The sequence below is a fragment of the Phytophthora ramorum genome (assembly GCF_020800215.1).
Source record: "Phytophthora ramorum isolate Pr-102 chromosome Unknown Phyram_PR-102_s0002, whole genome shotgun sequence".
Taxonomy (NCBI): Eukaryota; Oomycota; class Peronosporomycetes; order Peronosporales; family Peronosporaceae; genus Phytophthora; species Phytophthora ramorum.
Window position 1 is genome coordinate 1,670,096 of NW_027150648.1, and position 18,196 is coordinate 1,688,291.

General features: G+C 55.4%; 5 protein-coding genes across 5 annotated transcripts; 2 read left to right on the plus strand and 3 right to left on the minus strand.

Moving 5' to 3' along the window:
• Positions 1 to 1,109: 1,109 nt before the first annotated feature.
• Positions 1,110 to 2,261, minus strand: KRP23_1931 (Bone morphogenetic protein 1-like protein; the record flags this gene model as incomplete). Its single annotated transcript, XM_067886600.1, has 1 exon — positions 1,110 to 2,261. The coding sequence occupies one exon, from the start codon at positions 2,259 to 2,261 to the stop codon at positions 1,110 to 1,112; it is 1,152 nt and encodes a 383-aa protein (XP_067749267.1).
• A 594-nt stretch (positions 2,262 to 2,855) lies between these two features.
• On the plus strand, positions 2,856 to 3,329 carry KRP23_1932 (uncharacterized protein; the record flags this gene model as incomplete). The annotated part of the gene is made up of 2 exons (XM_067886601.1): positions 2,856 to 3,135; positions 3,202 to 3,329. 2 exons carry the CDS (start codon positions 2,856 to 2,858, stop codon positions 3,327 to 3,329), a joined length of 408 nt encoding a protein of 135 aa, XP_067749268.1.
• A 474-nt stretch (positions 3,330 to 3,803) lies between these two features.
• Positions 3,804 to 5,981, minus strand: KRP23_1933 (uncharacterized protein; the record flags this gene model as incomplete). The annotated part of the gene is made up of 1 exon (XM_067886602.1): positions 3,804 to 5,981. One exon carries the CDS (start codon positions 5,979 to 5,981, stop codon positions 3,804 to 3,806), a length of 2,178 nt encoding a protein of 725 aa, XP_067749269.1.
• Positions 5,982 to 7,823: 1,842 nt separating this feature from the next.
• On the minus strand, positions 7,824 to 10,308 carry KRP23_1934 (E3 ubiquitin-protein ligase HERC2; the record flags this gene model as incomplete). The annotated part of the gene is made up of 4 exons (XM_067886603.1): positions 7,824 to 8,736; positions 8,808 to 9,102; positions 9,179 to 10,172; positions 10,231 to 10,308. 4 exons carry the CDS (start codon positions 10,306 to 10,308, stop codon positions 7,824 to 7,826), a joined length of 2,280 nt encoding a protein of 759 aa, XP_067749270.1.
• Positions 10,309 to 11,773: 1,465 nt separating this feature from the next.
• Positions 11,774 to 12,689, plus strand: KRP23_1935 (Cytochrome P450 704C1; the record flags this gene model as incomplete). The annotated part of the gene is made up of 2 exons (XM_067886604.1): positions 11,774 to 12,292; positions 12,360 to 12,689. 2 exons carry the CDS (start codon positions 11,774 to 11,776, stop codon positions 12,687 to 12,689), a joined length of 849 nt encoding a protein of 282 aa, XP_067749271.1.
• Between the last annotated feature and the right edge of the window lie 5,507 nt (positions 12,690 to 18,196).

The window sequence follows — 18,196 nt, forward strand, 5'->3', positions numbered from 1 at the left end:
CGCCCAAGCGTCCAGACATTTGTGGGTGTTATCGAGCGTCACGCACATCGGTACCTGGCGCTGATTGAGGACATTGCGCGCGGGCGAGCTCGCCCTCCACCACATGACGCGTATTACACGCCACCCGAGTTCACATTGTAAGCATTGTGGTTTTCTGCCTGCGCCGCTGTTGCGATCAATTGAAGTTGAAGTGTTTGATCAACGTATTTTCATTGGTTAGTCCTGCAACCTAATCACCCCAAATTGACTTCGAGGTTGAAGTTAAAGTCTCGTCACATGGCTCCCACCACAAAAAAACAAAGCTATTGTTTATGCCACCAACAGCTTTCTCGCGTCCCTCGAATCACACCGTTCTCATGTACCTTACATTTGCCTTGTCACCGCTGACTGCGGCTATGATTAGGGCCGGCTAACGGAATGGGTGCACTAAATGAGCATAGCGGACGAATGAGCGACGAACCTTACGTGAGGAGATCGGACGACATGGGGTTTGAACCCACAATCATGTGTTCGGATCTGTTGGTGACACACCATGCCACCAACACGTTTCAAGCGCTCCAGCTGGTGACACTCCCTTTTGATGCTTCGTACACAAATTATACATAAAATAAAATACCCCTAAACAAGAGTCCTAAAACAGACCCTAAACGAGAGAGTATCTCCCTGGTAGGGAATTCGTTTTTCTTTGGTCTGGTGCAAGTAATTTAAAAAAAAAAACGATCCACAATTTAGACCTGGTCCGCATGGGACCCGAAAAATAGGTAACCAACCCTATTATAATAATGGCTATACGAGATGAGACTTAGCTAAATGTATTATACATGGCCGGCAAGAAGCCGTCAAAGTCTTACGTGCGAGGACGCACTGGAAAGGCGAAACCCAACAAACTCCACTGAAGAGCATCGGTATTTGTCGTCCAAAAGCTACTGCATACTTCGAAGTGTCGCACTGAAAACAGGAACTATCCTTCAGTTTATTTACTCTCGATCGTTCGAGGTTACGGAAACGAAGCGGACGCACGACTCAGGAACGCTCTTCTGGCAGACGCCAAACACATCAAGTTGTTTTTCTCTCTCGCTGAGTGCCTTACATCAAACTACACGCGGCACTCAGACGCCAATCTTGGTGTCCGAGACCGACCAGGCCTCGGACTGGTACAGCTCGTTGATGGCGGCCAAGTCACCCGTGCTCAGGTACTTCCGCTGGCCGATCGCCTCTGTAGCTGTCTCGTTGCACATGGACTTCGTGATGTCCGTGCAGTCGTCATTGTCGTTCAAGTTGCAGAACGTCGTGCCTTCCTCCACACAATCGGCCTGGACCGTGCCGCTGCAGTAGTTGGGCAGGCAGAAGCCGTACGTCATGGGGTAGTGCATGACACTGTCCAGATCGTAGGGGCCGCCGACACTCAGGTCCCGGATAGTCATCTCGGACCAAATACTCTGGTCGATGTCGTCCCAGAAGACGCCGATGGTGCGCTTCGGGTGCTGGTGCTCGTGGTACATTCCCAACGAGTGGCCGATCTCGTGCATGGCCGACCCGTACACGGTCTTGAGGTCGTCGTCCACCTCGAAGCAGCGGTCGGCGAGGTTCATGGTCTGCGCGCCTTCGTCCGTGATGCCGATGCTAGAGTTGCAGTCGCGACCGCTCGTCGGGTGCTTGAAGTCCACCCAGTTGGCGCACGAGTCGCAGTACGACATGCTCTCCTTCTCGCACGTGGCCGTGGTCACGAACCGCACGTTCGTGCTCTCCTCGTACTTGCCCATGGCCTCGTAGATGAACTCCTTCTGGGTCGAGTTGAACGGGTAGTCGTCGTTCAGCTGGTAGCACACGACGCCGTCGTCCCAGATGCGCTGCGTGGACACCACTATCAACGAAAGCCGGCGGTGGGCGTCGTCCGTGTTGTCCTCCTCGTCGCTTTGCTGTTGCTCGGCCTTCTTCTCGTGCTCACGGTACGCGGTCTCCTCATCGATCCGCTGCTGCAGGTTCTCGGTCGGACACGACACCTGCGTGGCCTTGTCGTGCACCCGCTCGATGAGGTAGCACCCGGCCTGACCGTTCGAGCAGGCCACGTACGAGTCCTCGCCGTAGTACTTCATGCTGCGGTGGCGCAGCGCCACGCCGCTCACGTCGCAGTCCTTGCTATTGGTAGGCACGTCCTCCGTCGAGTCCTTGAAGACCTTGATGTGCACCGACGCCTCCTGCTCCGCCGAGACCACAGCGAGCAGCGCCACCAGCAGCGAGCACCGAATCCAGCCCGCCATGTTCCTAGAGTTTGCGTTTGATGTCGAGAGGACGAGAAAAGTGCCAATGGAGCACCAACTGATCGGACGAGTGTTTCCTCGTAGGGTGTCGACTTGAATCCGGTCGAGAGCTCTTCACCTACCGACGGGTAAGAGGGTATGTTGTCCACGCTTCTGCGTTTGTGTCAGACAGAGGCGACCAAGCTGGCACCGACTTGAGTTGTTGATCGCAGCGCCGCCTATCCGTGAAAGAAGCCGCCTTCATCCACACACTCCAGTGCAGTGACTCACGACGGGGACCTTGAATGCCGCCACCTGCTGAGTGTAGAGGACGCCACAGGTGACTTGACAATGATCGGACCAGTTGCTCCTATAGTGAAAGCAAGATGTTGTGTTTCAGCTCCAGTTCGGTCCGGCTCTTCATCTGCTGGCGCAGCACGATGTCGCCGGCTGGGCTCGCGCGATGGGCCTTCGACTCCTTTACCGCGCTCGGTATCCATTGTCTCCGTTGTAGAAACTCCGGCCGGACATCGTCATCCGTCGGACTCGATCGAACGATCCTCATCTTCATTTGGTGCCGCAGGAGAGAATTTTTCTAAACCGAGGCTGCAAGAGATGAACTTTCGGTCGATGAACGTGTTGGCCGTGGCGCTCGCGCTGCTGGCCGCGTGCTGCGCGCTGGTGCTGGCCGAGTACACGTACCCGGAGTGCGCCGAGAACGGCAAGGGCTGCTGCGACTTCGGCACGGGCTCCATGAGGAACCGCGGCTACATCATCGTGCAGCTCGAGGGCGACGACATGGTCGTCACCTGCTCCAACGGCGTGCTGCGCTGCTCGCTGGAGAACCCGAACAAGAAGGCCAGCTACGAAGCTGCTGCCAACGTCACATGCCCCGGTACGACGCGTAGCCGTTGATAGTTTTGCTAGGATGAAGTTGCTGACGTGCTGGTTTGCGGGACAGACTTCTCTTCGCTGATGGAGTCGCGCTCGGAGATCACGTACCTGGACGGTGTTACCAAGTCCAAGGCAACGACTACCAACGACGAGTCTGCTGCAGGCACCGTCAAGGCCGCGGAGGTCTCGGACTAAGCTTCTGTCAAACGTCTTCAAGAGATCGCTCGCTCCTCCCGTGCATTCGTCACCTTTCGTCGTGTCAAGTTGTAGTGAGTCCATTTAGTTCCTCTGTCAGGAGACGAGCGGGTCTTTCGAGCGCTGGTCGTATTAGAATACGCTAATCGAAAGAACAACGGCCATGGTGCACTCAGCTGGAAGTGTTTTCTGTCCGTCAACGTCAAGTAAAACAAAAAATAATGCGTGGAGCAACTTGGAGGTAGACAGACAAACACGTTCAACCATTCTTATTGTGTACTTCTCAACGCACGTTTGCCGAGAGTAAAGTTAGTGGGGAATATACCATGGATGACATTCACGATGTCAAGTTAAATAGCAGACGCGCGACTCCGGTTGAGAGCTTCCCCGTGGCTCTCTCCATCCGAAGCTGTAGCACGCGTGAGGGAGAATGTCTTCCTTCGGACACCTCCGTTCTGGTAAATCAACTGGCACTTAAATCCATTCGTAGACACGGCCATTCTGCGGCTGCTCATCGTAGTCCGTCAAGTTGGAAGTCTTGCGGCCCCTCTTGATAGGGTCAAGAGAGTCGTCGTAGCTCGACGCGTGCCAAGCCGACGACACGTGGTTGTCTTCGTCGCGCGAGAGCTTCGCCTTCCTTCTAGATGACGGGGTCTTGGCGGACATCATTCTCGGGCCAGCAGAAGCCGAAGCCCAGCCCTTGAAGGCACTGCGACGAGAAGAAGACGAAGACGAAGAGCTGCGGTGGGACGAAGAGCTACTGCGAGACGAGTTGCTGACGCGGGACCGACCGTTGCCGCTGTGCACGCGGTGCATGGGGTTCGAGCGACGCGGAGGGTAGTTGCTCAGGCGGGCCTGCTCGGTCTGCTTGGGAGGGGCAGGAGCAGGCACGCGCTGCGGACCCACGCGCTGGATGTCGGGCTCAGGAGTCGGACTGTCCTGGCGCTCTCCGCTCGCGGAGCTCGTGGTGCTGTTGCTGCTAGTGCTGCCGTTCTTGTCCTTGCTGTCCGTAGACGTGACCGACTCGAGCATTGCGTCGACGAAGCTACTGCTGCGGCCGATCTGAACGCGGCTGTTGCTCAGCTCGCTAGTCCGAAATGAGCCGTTTGTGCCATCGAAGAACGAGGCGCTCAGCTCCCTGCTCATGTCCTCCCTGGGGTCGTAGGATCCCTTGCCAGCCTTGTGCAGCAGCGACCGCGTCAGGCTCTGCTTGCGTCCACCAGGCCCCTGGCTCATACTGAGGTTGTTCTGCGTCGGCTGATGACGGCCGACGCCCACAGTGGCGCCAAAGTCCGGGCGAGGGTCCATGCTTCCGCTTCCACTTCCACGCACAGCGCGGCGCACTCCAATAACACTCCTGGCCAGCGGCTTCGTGTCGTGGTCGAACAGCATCTCGTCGTCCTCAATGCGGCGTCTCCTGGCGCCGTCCCGGCTCGCGTAGCGCTCGTTGGGGCGCGGCTTGGTGTCCTGCATCGGGTTCGGCGCCAGCTCGCCAGCGGCTTCGGCCGTAGCAAACAATATGGAGTCACGTTGCCTGCTATAGCTGCGTCCGATACGCGTGATGTACTGCAGCGTGCCTCCCAGACCGGACGCGAGCGACGCCATCTTGGACACGCGCGTCCGGTTCACGAGCCGCTTGTTGCGCTGATAGCACAGGCCGCAGAGCTTCCAGCTCTGGAACGACGTCGACGACAAACACGACGAGCACACGAAGATGCCGCACACATTGCACAGGTGCTTCTTCTTCCTCGAGAAGAAGCCCAGCGCGCGCTGACAGGTCTGACACTTGCGTTCGCGGTTGGAGCGCGACGTGAGGATCCCGAAGCGCGACGTCTTAGTGGACGCGGCGATGGCGGCGTCTCCGCTCGTGGCCGCGTAGTTCTCGACCAACTGGCGGTACCTGATGGACAAACTGTAGGCGTCGTGCAGACTGGAAAAGGCGCCGTAAAAAGGCTCGGCGCACTTGGTAAGCTCGACGTCGAGCCACAGCTGCATCTTGAGGATGCCGCGGTGGCTCGTCTCGGCCAGCACGAGCAGCATGGCGTGGATGGCGCCGCGGTGAACCTGCAGCTGCGCGTGGTGGCTGTTGGCGCTGCGCATCTCGAACTCCCGCTCGGGGACGTCCACGGAGCGCAGCATCTTGAAGATGAATTTGTGGCCCGTCACGGGGTGCACGCCGCGGCCCACGGTCTCGACGAGCAGGAACTCCTCGGCGTGGCGCTCGTCGAGCATGGACCGGTACTTGACGTGCTTGAGTCCCACGTAGCGGTACGGTGTTTCCTTGGTCCTGGGGACGAGCGAGTCCAGCACGCGCGCGTCCAGCAGCAGGTCGGCGCCGAAGAGCTCACTCTCGACGCGGCGGAAGCTGCTCGTGTCGTCCGCGTGGAGCGCGCGCATGGCGTCCTGCAGCGTGCCGATGACGGCCTGGCAGCTGGCCGCGGTGGACCGGCGGCGGCCCCCACAGTCACGTGTGTGCACGTAAGGGCTGACGTTGATGGGCGGGCGCGAGGCCGCGCGCTCCCAGCTCGCGGACACGGAGGGGGACGCCGCGCGGCTGAAGTAGTTGCTCTGCAGCACGTGGGCCACGCAGTTGGCGTTGTCCTGCAGCAGGGCCCGGGCGCTGGCTTCGGCCGCGGACTGGAGGCGTCCCATGACAAGGTACTACTGCGGGGTAGTGGAGTCTCGACTACTGCGCGACGACCCGAATGAGGCGCTCGACTCTCAGGTGAAGGCGGAATGGGGCGCGAACTGTGCGGCGCTGGCCATGGGGATTCCCATCAGGCACGAGCGGTGATGGCACAGACGGGCATCGGGACAGTCCGTCATGCTGCAGACACAAACGTAGACAGGGATTCAACTACCCGTGAAACGAGCATTTAATTAGGAGGAGAGGTAATTGTATGGGAAGATAATACTTTAGTAGATCAGTTGTGAGACCATGATAGGCCTCTTTAAATGGATAGTGAGGATGGTAAGTATATATTGGAGTACACAGGTCTGGTGGTTATTGCGAAACATACGGTGGGCGAGCGCACGATGCAATAGCACAACGCGCTTTGCGTACACTTCCACCCCCTACGCATACAGCAGGTGAAAATATATAAACGCGCTGCCGGAAGCGGGGGTCCGAGCGATACTCGCACGCGGTCTCCATCAAAATACCCTCTTCCGGCAGCAGGTGGCAGTATTTTTTGCGTCTGGTTCCTGTCCAGAGTCGCCGCAATGGGAAGCTCTCTTCATGCTTCCTGTGGCGACGCGGAGCCATCATTGCCCCCTCGCCGCCGTCGCTCGCTCGATGCGAGTTTCGGTGCGGCTCTTTTCCCGTTGAGCCGTCGCACCGGTGGATACTCGTCCACCAACTTTTGCGCTCCTCTGGGCGTGATCAGCGCCGCTGCAAACCACAAGCGGCCTTGCATTCGCGTTCGGATGGGCGTGGCACGCCACGCTTCGTGTTGCGTCGACCGGGAGCTTAGTCGGACGGCTTTGTCGGAGAGGCAAAGGTCCCGTCTCCGGGCCACCGAGGAACTCCGGCGAGCCACAGACCGCGTCGCACGCGATACCACTTGGCGCCGCGGAGCAGGCCAGTGGACTCCACTGTGGAGCCATTGCACTTTCCATCGTCTTCGACAGGCGCCGATCGTTGGCACTGAGGTCAATCAGGTTGGTGGTACCGACACTCTTGGGGAGATGGCTGTCAATCAAGTTCCTGCTGCGGTGCTGTAGAGGCGTGGTTATCGTCTCATGCGCGCCAGGGATCGGTGCAAGGCTGCTTGTCACCGTGACCAACGGCTGCCTTTTAGGTGACCGCTGTTGACAGCCACCCTCTGGCGGACATCATCCATTTCACGCCCGACGCGCAGCAGGCGCCGCTAAGAACTCACGCCTCGAACTGCACACACACACGCCACTTGCGCCTCTCCATAAGCCCACGGACAAGATGACCGAACGTGTCGAAGGCCAGCCGAACCACCCTCTGTAACAGCGTCTGTAAGGGTGTGAGGGCATCGACAATCGCGCACCGGGTCACATTGACAGGGAGTCCATGCTGCACGACTTGCTGCATGATAAAGATGAGCCTGCAGCTACCATCAGCACCTTTGCCGAGCCTTGGCAGAACGGCCCGCCGGTGTTGGTCCATGCACTAGTTACAAACTTCAAGAATCAAACGGGGCTTGAACGGCAGGTGACCATGCTGGTCATCGCGGATTCCTGATCACGGACGGACTGCTCTGCGCGACAGCAAACTGTCACGCTATCGTCCAGAATCTCACTAATATCCGCCTGCACAATGCAACCTACTTTCTGGTGGGTAAGTTTGCTCGTCTAGGCAGTCACATGTATGCTTACAGAAAATATATTTGACGGCTTATTGAAGCTTCGCTTCTATCGTTTCCGAATTCGAAGTGCAGTGCGATCTACGTGCAGACTCAGCGACAAGGAGCTCTGGTGATCTTCGCCGATGGGTCCCGACGCTGCAAGTGCTGCTGAGCACAGCTAGCATTCCGACGGTAGCTGCTTGCGCAGCACCTGCAGGCTCATGGTTTGCAGTCGACGCGCGTCGTACCGCTCCGCGAAATCCTCGCACGCCCGCAGCGAATCCACGTCCAGCTCCGGCAGCAGCTCCACGAGCTGCAGCTCGCAGCGACTCGCCAAGACCGTGAGACCCAGCAAACTGGCGCCGACGTACAAGTCCATCATGTCGCTGGGCTCGAGCCTCGCGCTCAGCAACTCAAAGCAGCCCGTGTAGATCCACAGCAGAAGACTCTTGAACGCCTCTAACGAGACTCCGTCACGGTGCATGTAGTGCAGAGGGATCTCGTGCACCGCCTGCTTCGACGAAGCTTCCGATCGATCCCCATCAGCCAAGGCTGTCCTGCCTTCGCTAAAGCCTCCAGTGAACATCGTGCGGAAGTATTCCACTTGAGAAAGCACAGCCTTGTGCGCCGGCAGACGCTGGAACGTTTTGCACTCAGGATCATCATCTACGGGCCACAAGAACGCGACGTCCGCCACTTCCTCCGAGAGTACCATGCTCTGCATGTCCTCTCCAAACTGCTGGGCCTCTGAGCTCGCTGGCTCCGTTCCACTAAGGTGTCCTCTGCTTCGGAATGAAGGTGGCGGCAGCGACGCCAACCGCTCCTTGCGCCACGTATCCAGGCACTGGACAACCAGTGCATCGCAGCACACTCGACTCGCGAACTGACCCAACGCCTTCCGCTTGTGGCTGACGACGTCGAGGCGATTCGTGTACAAGAACGTTAGGAACGCGTGGAAAACCTGAGCGTCCACGTCCTGGAACTCATCCACCTCGAATAACTCGTCGTCCTTGGTTGCTTTACTGCTGCCAGCCTCTTGAGCACTGTTGGTGACGATGTCGAGCACACGCAGAAGGCCTCTAATGTAGCTGCTACGCGCGCACACAACCACTCGGTGAGCATTAACGCGCTCCACTTTCGTAGGCCCGCCCACTATAAACACCAGATCAGCAAAATCGCCGTTTGCACGCGATCGTAACTCAGCGAGTAGTGAGCTCCACGGGGACGTACTGCCACGGCACAATGGTTTGACCCTGCGCCCACGGCGACGGCGACGTTGTCTTTCAGTCCGAAGACGCGCTGCGGGTGCACTGAGTGCTGGTACTTGCCGTTTCCCAGCACTCCGAAGGCATTCCAGCCCCACGACATGACAGACCCATCATGTGTCAGAGCGAACGTCGAGTGCGAGCTACAGCACGCGCTAACCACTTGATTCGAGGATCGTCGGCAAGTGCCTGCTGTACACGCGGGAAGAAGTAGTGCGCGTTGTGCTGCAGGTCGTAGAACGTCTCGCCAGCGCCGTGCTGGCCGTACTCGCTGTGACCCACGTGTACACCTTGCCGTCGTCCGTGACCGCCACGCTGTGGTGGCTGCCGGCAGCGACTGAGACAGCAGGACGGGCTAGCTTCACCTCTTCCGGACGCCAGGAAATGTTCATCCCCGTGCCCAGCTGACCTAGAACACCAAGACCCCACGAGAAGCACACTCCCGATCGAGACTTGGGGTCGTCGTCATCCTGCCGCGTATCGTCCGGACTCACGATCCTGGAGCAGGCCAACGAATGCTGCTGTCCACATGCAATATGCTCAATAAAATACCCATCCAGCGCTTGAATGCGCTGGAACTCGGCCGAGTTGCGTCTCGAGCCCAGTCCAAGCTGGCCGTTGTCGTTGTAGCCGCAACTAAACACCGCGCCGTCGTTCGTCGTGGCCAACGAGTGCGCGAAGCCCGCGGCGATGTTGGTCACCACGAGCCTCGACAACGGGCCGGTGCACAGCCGCGGGGCCATGCAGGGCGCGCGCACCGTCTGCACCTTGACGTGCTCTCCGTCAACGGCGCCCGCGTCCTCGTACACCTGCATGGAGTCCCGCACGAGTCTGGCCATGATGGTGTCGTCCATGTGTCGCCGCAGCTCGTCCCTGGACCTGGCCCGCTGGACGCGGCGCATCTCGTCACTGGATAGGCCGGCCAACTCGACCGTGGCCCGGTCCGACGCATCGTCCTCGTCGTGCAGCACCTTGGCCACGGGCAGCAGGCCCCACATGAACACGTCGCCCGAGACCGTGAGGGCCAGCGAGTGTGACTCGCCGCACGATATCTTGGTGACCAACTGACCGGCCAGGGGGCCACCGACGCGGCGGGGATCGGCCACGGCGCTGGCCACGCCGGCCACGTCACCCAGCCCCAGTTGGCCCTCTCGACCGCGGCCCCAGGCGAACACCTGGCCGAACTCGTTGAGGGCCAGCGAGTGGCGCTCTCCGGCCGAGAAGTCCACGATCACTTGTCCCCGTAGAGCGTCGACTTGGCGCTACAGAGAGAGAGGTGGGGTCAGCATTGGGAGAGTGAGGGCCAGAGGGAGCACGCACCATCTCGAACACCTCCTTGTCGCTCGCATGCAGCCCCAGTTGCTGCGAGTTGTTGTGGCCCCAGACGTACAGCGCCATGGCGGACAGGAGTTTTGCTGGGAGGAAGACGGAATTGAGACTGACGTCAGCAAATCTGAGTCGGCAGAATCAGAAGGGTACACTTGAAGTTGCCCTTTGGCAGAGGCATCTTCTTCTCGAGAACAAAAGAACCCCCTGTGAATGATCTACATGCGACTTCATGGGGGCATCGCTGAGAGCGAAAAGCTTCTGCTGTGTATACCATCGGTCGAAAGTTCCACTTGAGAGCGCAGTACTTTTCAACACAGCATTTGCGAATTTCGCAAAAGGATGGCATCGGCGGCAAACGTCTGAACAAACGTCCAATTCATCGTCGAGGCTACAGTAGGTCCGAGTGTCCCCATTTGGAGAGAATAGCGGCGTGGTTTCACTACAGTCCCCCTCCGTACGTCTTCAGGAAATGGGGGCTCGTAGGCAAATGCTCTGGGCCTAGTTCATGTCTGGCTCTTGATCGTCGAGTGCTAAAGCGAAGAAAGAAGGCGAGACTCACTTACTGTAAACACTCATTCCAATACTCCGGCGTGGTTTCATGTTTGACCTACTTCTCACTAGTTTACTCTGCAGACATGCTTGTGAATTTTACTTAACAGAAGTGATGTTTGCAAACGTGTTTGTCTGTTTGTGCTCTCAACAGCTATAATGTATTAACATCAATAGTCATTACTACAAGTGGTGCGGAAGAGCTGAGTTTGAGATGGTAGGTGGTGGTACACGGGCGCTTGCCTGTCCTTGCTTGGACCGAGCATGCCAAGGGCAAGCTCTAGAAAACACCAATGAGAACCCCCTAACTCCACGTACATGCTGGCCAGATTTGTTATACACTATCAAACAGTTTGCAAGCATTAGTGTTAGCAGTACAGTTGCAATCGCACACTAGCTTAAATCGACATATTCCCGCAAAGTAGGCTTGAACCTCAACTTGGGTGTTAATCGTAAGCAGACGATTCCTGCGTTGTTATGAACCACCAAACTGGAGATTTGAAGAACTGGACAAGCTGCACCTACGAGTTGTGGACATCTGTGGGCATCTGCGTCTTGTGAGTCGGTAAAATCTGGCGTCGATCTCATACATAGCTTGCATAATTATTCAGCTTGGAAACTCAGGATGATGCCAGTCGAAATGTATGAGGCAAGTTTGACTTCGGCTTGAGATACAGCTTCGTCGGCCATGATGTAGCCTCAAAATTGTATTGCTTGCTCGCTCACGTCGATAACCTCCTGGTGCAGCAATGGAGTAGCCTACCCTGCAAGCAACTATTTACTTCGGTGCACTGACGATGAATGCTTCACGGAACCAACTCAAAAATTCACCCAGCTAATCGGGTAAAAATACTCGGCTCCGAATCGACCGCTTCATGTGCCAGCACTGACGACAACCGCACTCGATTCATCGTCTTTCACTGCTCCTCCATGCCCTTCACTTCTCGATTTCCTCTCCATCAAGCACATCCTTCTCCAACCTGCGATGATCGAGCAACAAGCTTTACCTTCGCTACTGGCGACCGTCTTCGCCCTGCTGCTCGTGTGGTGGAAACTACTCAACAAACCGTCTACCAACAGCCAGAAACTCTTCCGACCTGCTTCCACCTTGCCAATCCTCGGCAACACGCTCGACCTGCTCTGGTTCCAGAAGCACCGACTGCACGACTGGATGACGGAGCAGAGTCTCGCCAGTGGGGGGAAGCCCTGGCTGTTGACGGGGATCGGCCAGCTCCCCAGAGTCGTCGTCACGTCTCCAGCCGCCTACGAAGAAGTGTTCAAGACGCAGTTCGACGTGTTCGTGCGTGGTCCCGGCGAGACGGTGCTGGAGGTTCTGGGCGAGGGCATCTTCAACGTGGACGGCGACAAGTGGCGCCGCCAGCGTCGAGTCACCAGCCACCTCTTCTCCATGCACATGCTCAAGGACTGCATGAACGCGGTCGTCCGCGAGAAGACCGTCAAGCTGCGAGACGTTCTGGCCATGTGCGCCGAACGCGGTGACCCGGTGAGTATGAAGTCGCTGCTCAACAAGTTCAGCCGACGCGTTCACTCGCATCGGCTTTGGGGTGGAGCTTAACGGACTGGACGACCCCGCGGACGTGGACACCTCCCAACCACTGGACGCTGCCCTGCAAGTGGTGCAGATCCGACTGCAGAGCCCCGTGTGGCTGTGGAAGCTGCGTCGCTTCTTCGACGTCGGCAGTGAACGGGTGATGCGAGAAAGTATGCAGCAGGTGCACGACACGATCCAGCACATCATGGCCAAGTCACTGGCCGACAAAGAGGAACAAGCGGCAGCCTCCGAGGAAGCGACGCGGACGTCGAGCCACAAAGACCTGATGACGCTCATGCTGCAGACTGGAGATTTCAAGACACCCGCGAGCTCCGCGACGTGGCCGTGATTTCTACGCTGCCGGCAAAGATACGACCGCCTTCAGTCTCTCGTGGTTCATCGTCATGATGAATCGACACAGTCATGTGCTGTGCAAAGTTCGTGACGAGCTGCGCTGTGTGGCGCCCGAGTTGTTCACGGGGGAACTGGACACGCCGACGCTCGAGCATCTGCAGCAATTGACGTACTTGGAAGCGGCGTTGAAGGAGAGTCTGCGTCTCAACTCGCTGGCCGTCTACCGACTGGCGAACCGAGACACGACGCTCAGTGACGGCACGTTCGTCCCCAAGGGAGCGCGCGTCGTGTTCTCCATGTACGGGTCGGCCCGTCAACCAGGGTGTGGGGCCCCGATGCGGCCGAGTACAAGCCGGAGCGGTGGATCGACGAGACGACGGGCAAGCTCAAGAACATCTCGTCGTTCCAGTTCGTGACGTTTAGCGCTGGCCCGAGGCAATGCATCGGCATGCGGCTGGCCATGATGGAGATGATGACGGTGCTCGCTGTCGTCTACAGCCGCTTTGACCTCAAGACGGTGGAAGACGCCTTCGACATCACGTACGACTTCTCGCTCGTGCTGCCGGTGAAGGGGCCGCTGGCTGTGCGTGTGCACTCACTGGCTGCTCACAAGGCGTAGACAGTTGCAATGTCCGAAGCGAATGGAAGTACTTTCACAATGAACGTATGGCGAATACCTTCATTTCTAAACGTTTTTGCGTTTTGACCCACACGCCCTAAGTTTCTCGTAGTTCGGATTGGGGGGGGGGGGGGGTAAGTACCTTGAAGTACAATTTCAATTGATTGACATGCCCGAGCTAGTGTTTGACATCGGTCGGAAGGATGGTATACCTCTTCAGAGTTTTAGGAATCGTAGGTTGGCTAAGCTAAGGGAGCTCAACATTTTAATGTGCAATCTTGCTGTAGTATCTTTTTTTTTATGGCGGCGAAGGTCTATCGCGCCTGCCAGATTCTCCACATACATGTCAAGACTGGAAATGCGGATCTCATGTTCGTCTTCAGGAAGCTGAGACTCACAGCAAAGCTTGTGGATAAATATTGCTCACAAGATTTTCAAATGGCATTTTGAGATGTGGTGTAAGTTTAGCAAAACATTTGATTCTTTCTACTGTGTTATCGCGGCATTCCCTCAGAAGTTGACGTGCAAAATTGACTTGAAGATTTGCAGATGGTGTGCAGGCGCACCGAGACGTCTCGCCGTTGAAATTAGCGTCTCAAGTAAATCTTCAGTCCAGCCTCGAAATTGCGTTACGTGTACTCGTCCGCGATCATTTCGTTGACGTCGACGATCTCAGCGAGATTATCAAATTACCGAAGACGAGCAATTTTAAGACGTACGAGCTTCCGCTTCCCGTAAACGCAAACCGCAGGCCTTGCGTAGAGTTGTCAGAGCACTTATTTGATTTCTTTTGTGTGGAAACTTGAATTCAGCGCCGAAATACTCCACTGGTGTATCTTCTTCGTCGAATACGCCTCGCCCAATGCTCTTTTCGTCGATCGCAACAACTCCGGCTGGGGTAGAAGCCATTGTACCCCAGTCTTGAATTTTCAGCCAACTCACGGTCTCAAAGCCAAATTCGCGGCTCAGTTTATCACAATCAACTGAGTACAGACAACTAAACTACTTTAACGGGTGGGTTCGTCAAACGTTTCCGTACCCCGGCAACAATTCGTCGTTGGCTTCAGTACAGCTAGAATTTAACCGTCAAGCGTGGACAATCAAGGTTCCGAGTGGATGCACAGAGTTCCTCCTTCAAAATTGGACATTTACCCTTGGAATGCGACAGCCGCCGAACCGAAATCTTGGACGGTACGACCTTCGACAAAGTCCTCCCTAGAAACAGTAGTCCTATCGTTAGCTGATGAGGCAGCTTTTCCAATTGTTCACCCGGTTTCGCGGGGTCATTCTTGGTCTTGCTGTTTGCCAGACTTGTAATTGCAGCCGATAATTTTTTTTGGCCCTGGACCACCCGTTCTTCGGTTTGAAACGATGCTAGAGAAGGTAACGACGAAGTATCGATTATCAATATAGCCCCGCATTCTCGCCTGCATAATGCCAAATGCAATGTTCGACGTCGGGTGCGCAAGCCCTCATGCAACCTGCTCCGAATTCTAGGCATTGGGCATTCTCCATAAACGACAACTCGTTTTTATTACATATCCATCTTTGGATTTCAAAGGAGACCGAAGTGCCACCAATGACGCTAGCGCTGAAGGTGCATGTCGACTAGAAGGTTAAAAACTTCTGACTTTTATACCATGCGTCGAAGTATGACTTGAAATACTTGTAGTTTGCCTGTCCGTGTAGTGCTTCCCCTGAACCTTTCCCCACAAGTCCGAGCTCCTTGAACGCGTACGGAGGGTACCTATAGAAAAACCAAACCTCCATTTTCAGTCGAATGGTGATATTCTCCACGCCTGGGATCTTGAATACAGCCGCCTTCACACCCTTCGGTAGTATGGACGGCAACGGCTTCGGCACGTTCGTCGGCATCTTTAAAATATTAGGTTTGCTGCTAGTTCGGGCGGTAGACGTTCAAGAATCTTCACTCGAAGTTTCCATGGAGTCATCTTATTCTTGTTGCTCTTGAACAGGTTGGTGATCGAGCTCGGGATCTTCTTGCTCTTGAACAATTTCTTATTGAGCTGGAAAGCTTGATCGCTCTCTCCTCGTCACTGGAACCGGTGGACGACGGCGTATGTGGACAGTTACGTTGTCGTCTTTAGCCGGCGCACCACCGCTGTCATCCTGATTCGGGTCCGTATGCCTCCAGGGCCGAGCGTCATGGGATCCTAGCGTGGAGTTTGTGGTTGCTACGCGCCATCGCTGCTTGCCAGGGCGGAGACGACCACCACAACCGCGACGTAGAGTAACCGCATGGTTGGCTTAGAAGCCGAGCGAGATTCGGTACTGTGAGAGAAAATTGTGGAGTGGCGGTACAATTGTCCTCTCACGCGATGTAGCGCGTCCAAGTGGCACTGCCAGCACATCCGAAAGCTAGCGACACTGTTGACGCGGTGCTGTATGTTACACACTGTACTTCTAGAGCAGAAAAGCGGCTTAGAACGAGTGTGATCAACCCGGGAGGCACAGTTCATGCCAAGCAGAGTTAATAGTTGTGGTATCCCAATTCCAAACAAGTACACTTTTTCTAAGCCATGCGGTATTATACGGACAAGCTTAGATCCGCCTAAGCGAATCATACACGTGGCATTCGTATGGCCGCGTGCGAGGCCTCCCTGATCGATCTGAGGTCTTTGGTCATTGAAGTGGAGCTGGTTTTTGCATCTCAACACCATGCTGCCCCATGGTCTGCACACCGGCTCGACAGCTTCCTGCGGTGAGCACAAGCACTACATGTACACTTACTGTACAGAACATACCTGTCGCACCTGGTCACCACAAGCGTGATTCACGAATCGTGAATTACGAGCTTCGTGATGAGCCTGCTGCACCGCAGCCTGCAGGCACTTTGGTGTGTGGCGAAAACCCTGCAAAGGAACAGCATAAACAGACTCTGCTGCAGATGACATTTCTATGCTGGGCCCCCATCCTAGATCGAAATTTCCAGCCGGTAAGATGGAAGGCATTTTACTGATAAGCTAATAAATGAAGAAAAGTAGGAAGAAACGACAATTACGAATTGTAATGTAATTCACCGCGTGGATGTAGACGTCCACGAACTAGCCCAGCATGAGGCCAACCAACTTCTGGTAACGGGACGCAATAAAAAAATGTTTATACCAATTGGCTAGCGGATAAGTGCCACCTATACATGTCGAGATCTCACCCTGTTTCAGCATCCTGAGCAGCGCCAGCGACGAAATGCGCACCTTCTCGTCTGTGTCAATCAAGCGTGCGATGGAGTGGAAGGGAATCCGGATCGCAGGGCCGCCAATAGGTACATGTAAGCCGCTGGTGACGACTAACACCGTGCGGATCTCAAGTGACATGAGAGACCCAACAATACTGTACAGAACTGCGCTCTGTTTTCCTTTTCGTACGGACGGTCTCATTGACAGCACAGTTGAAGACCGTCGCGACGTTGTTGAGTACAGACAGGGACTCGCGCTGCGGTTCCATCTGGATGCAGAAGTTGTACGAGCTCACGACGCGCTTGATTTCCTCGTGCGAGAGCTCTACCGACAATGTCTGTCGGCGACAGCCCGTAGCGCTCGTCGTCGTCGTCGTCGCTGTTCTGTCGGTGGTAGAGCAGAGGCTCCAGGTGATTAGCAGACGCTCGAACACCGCGATGTACTCGATCACGTTCGGCGCCGCGTCGATGAAGAATGCAGTTTAGCATTTGCATCAAGATGGAGATACGTGTATTCGTGTATTATCACGATATTGTTGCACGTCGACGATTCAAGTCGGGGAAATGACCAATACTCAAGTACAATACATGTATTTTAATACTAGTAGTGTTTCTTATATTGATGATCTCTCCAAACTCCAAACACTCTTGCACATGATCCCAGTTTTTCCGAAACATGGACATCCTAAAACAGAAAACGAATAACGCATAAATGATCTGCTGGATAACAAGTAATCTTGAGGTTTATGAAAAAACACCAGGAAATACATCACGTTATTTTTATACAAGCGCTCAGAGCGCTAGTACAATTAGCTTTGTTGCTGGGGGGACAGCTTTAGTTGGCGACCGGGAGACCACCTCCTCCCTCAGGTTTAATTGGCGAATGTCGCCTGAGTCCACAGTCCACCAATTGAGTCTATTGCGTACTAATCTATACGTACTAATCTACACTTACTGATCGATGCGTACTAGCCAATGCGTACTAATCTTAAATGTATTGTGCTTTTCAACCTTTTCGCCGCCTGTTTAGCTCCGCATCTCGGAGGGGCCCGTTTTACAATTCGGGCCTTCAATAGGGATAGGTCACTCTATCTTGGAGCAGTGCAGCTCTGGCGTGTTGGTGGGGGCTGAAGCAGGTATACCACTCATTTATATCGTTCAAAAGCGGCAAAACGGAAGGTTGCCTCTATAACAGGGATGCAGTAGCAGAATAAACCTACCTCTTTGCTACATTTCGGACTTGGTCGTTTGCTATCTCGGAGCTTATCTCTTTTGGACCCCCCTATCTCGGGATAAGAGACCTCAAGTTTGCCAAAATTGCAATACATCCGTGGTTCGACACAGGCTTTCGCTAATACAATACAAATAACATTTAAGTTTAATATACAAATTAGTATTAAAAAGATTGCATTGCGCTTGTCCCGTTAGTACTATAATAGTAGCGATAGTATATTTTAGTATTAATAGTAGCAATCGACTGTTATCAATTCCTGGCTTAGTTTGACCACGATCATCTTTCGTCACATCCACGGACAGAACTTCACGACGTTGGGTTGTGACGCACCTCAAAGTAGAAGACGCGTCAATTCCCGCAATCAGCTGTCCTCCCAGCCAGATCGTCCCTACCCGCCCCAGTACGCTGTTGCGCTCGCAAGTGTGCCAACAGCGGAAAAAACGTCGCTCTCTC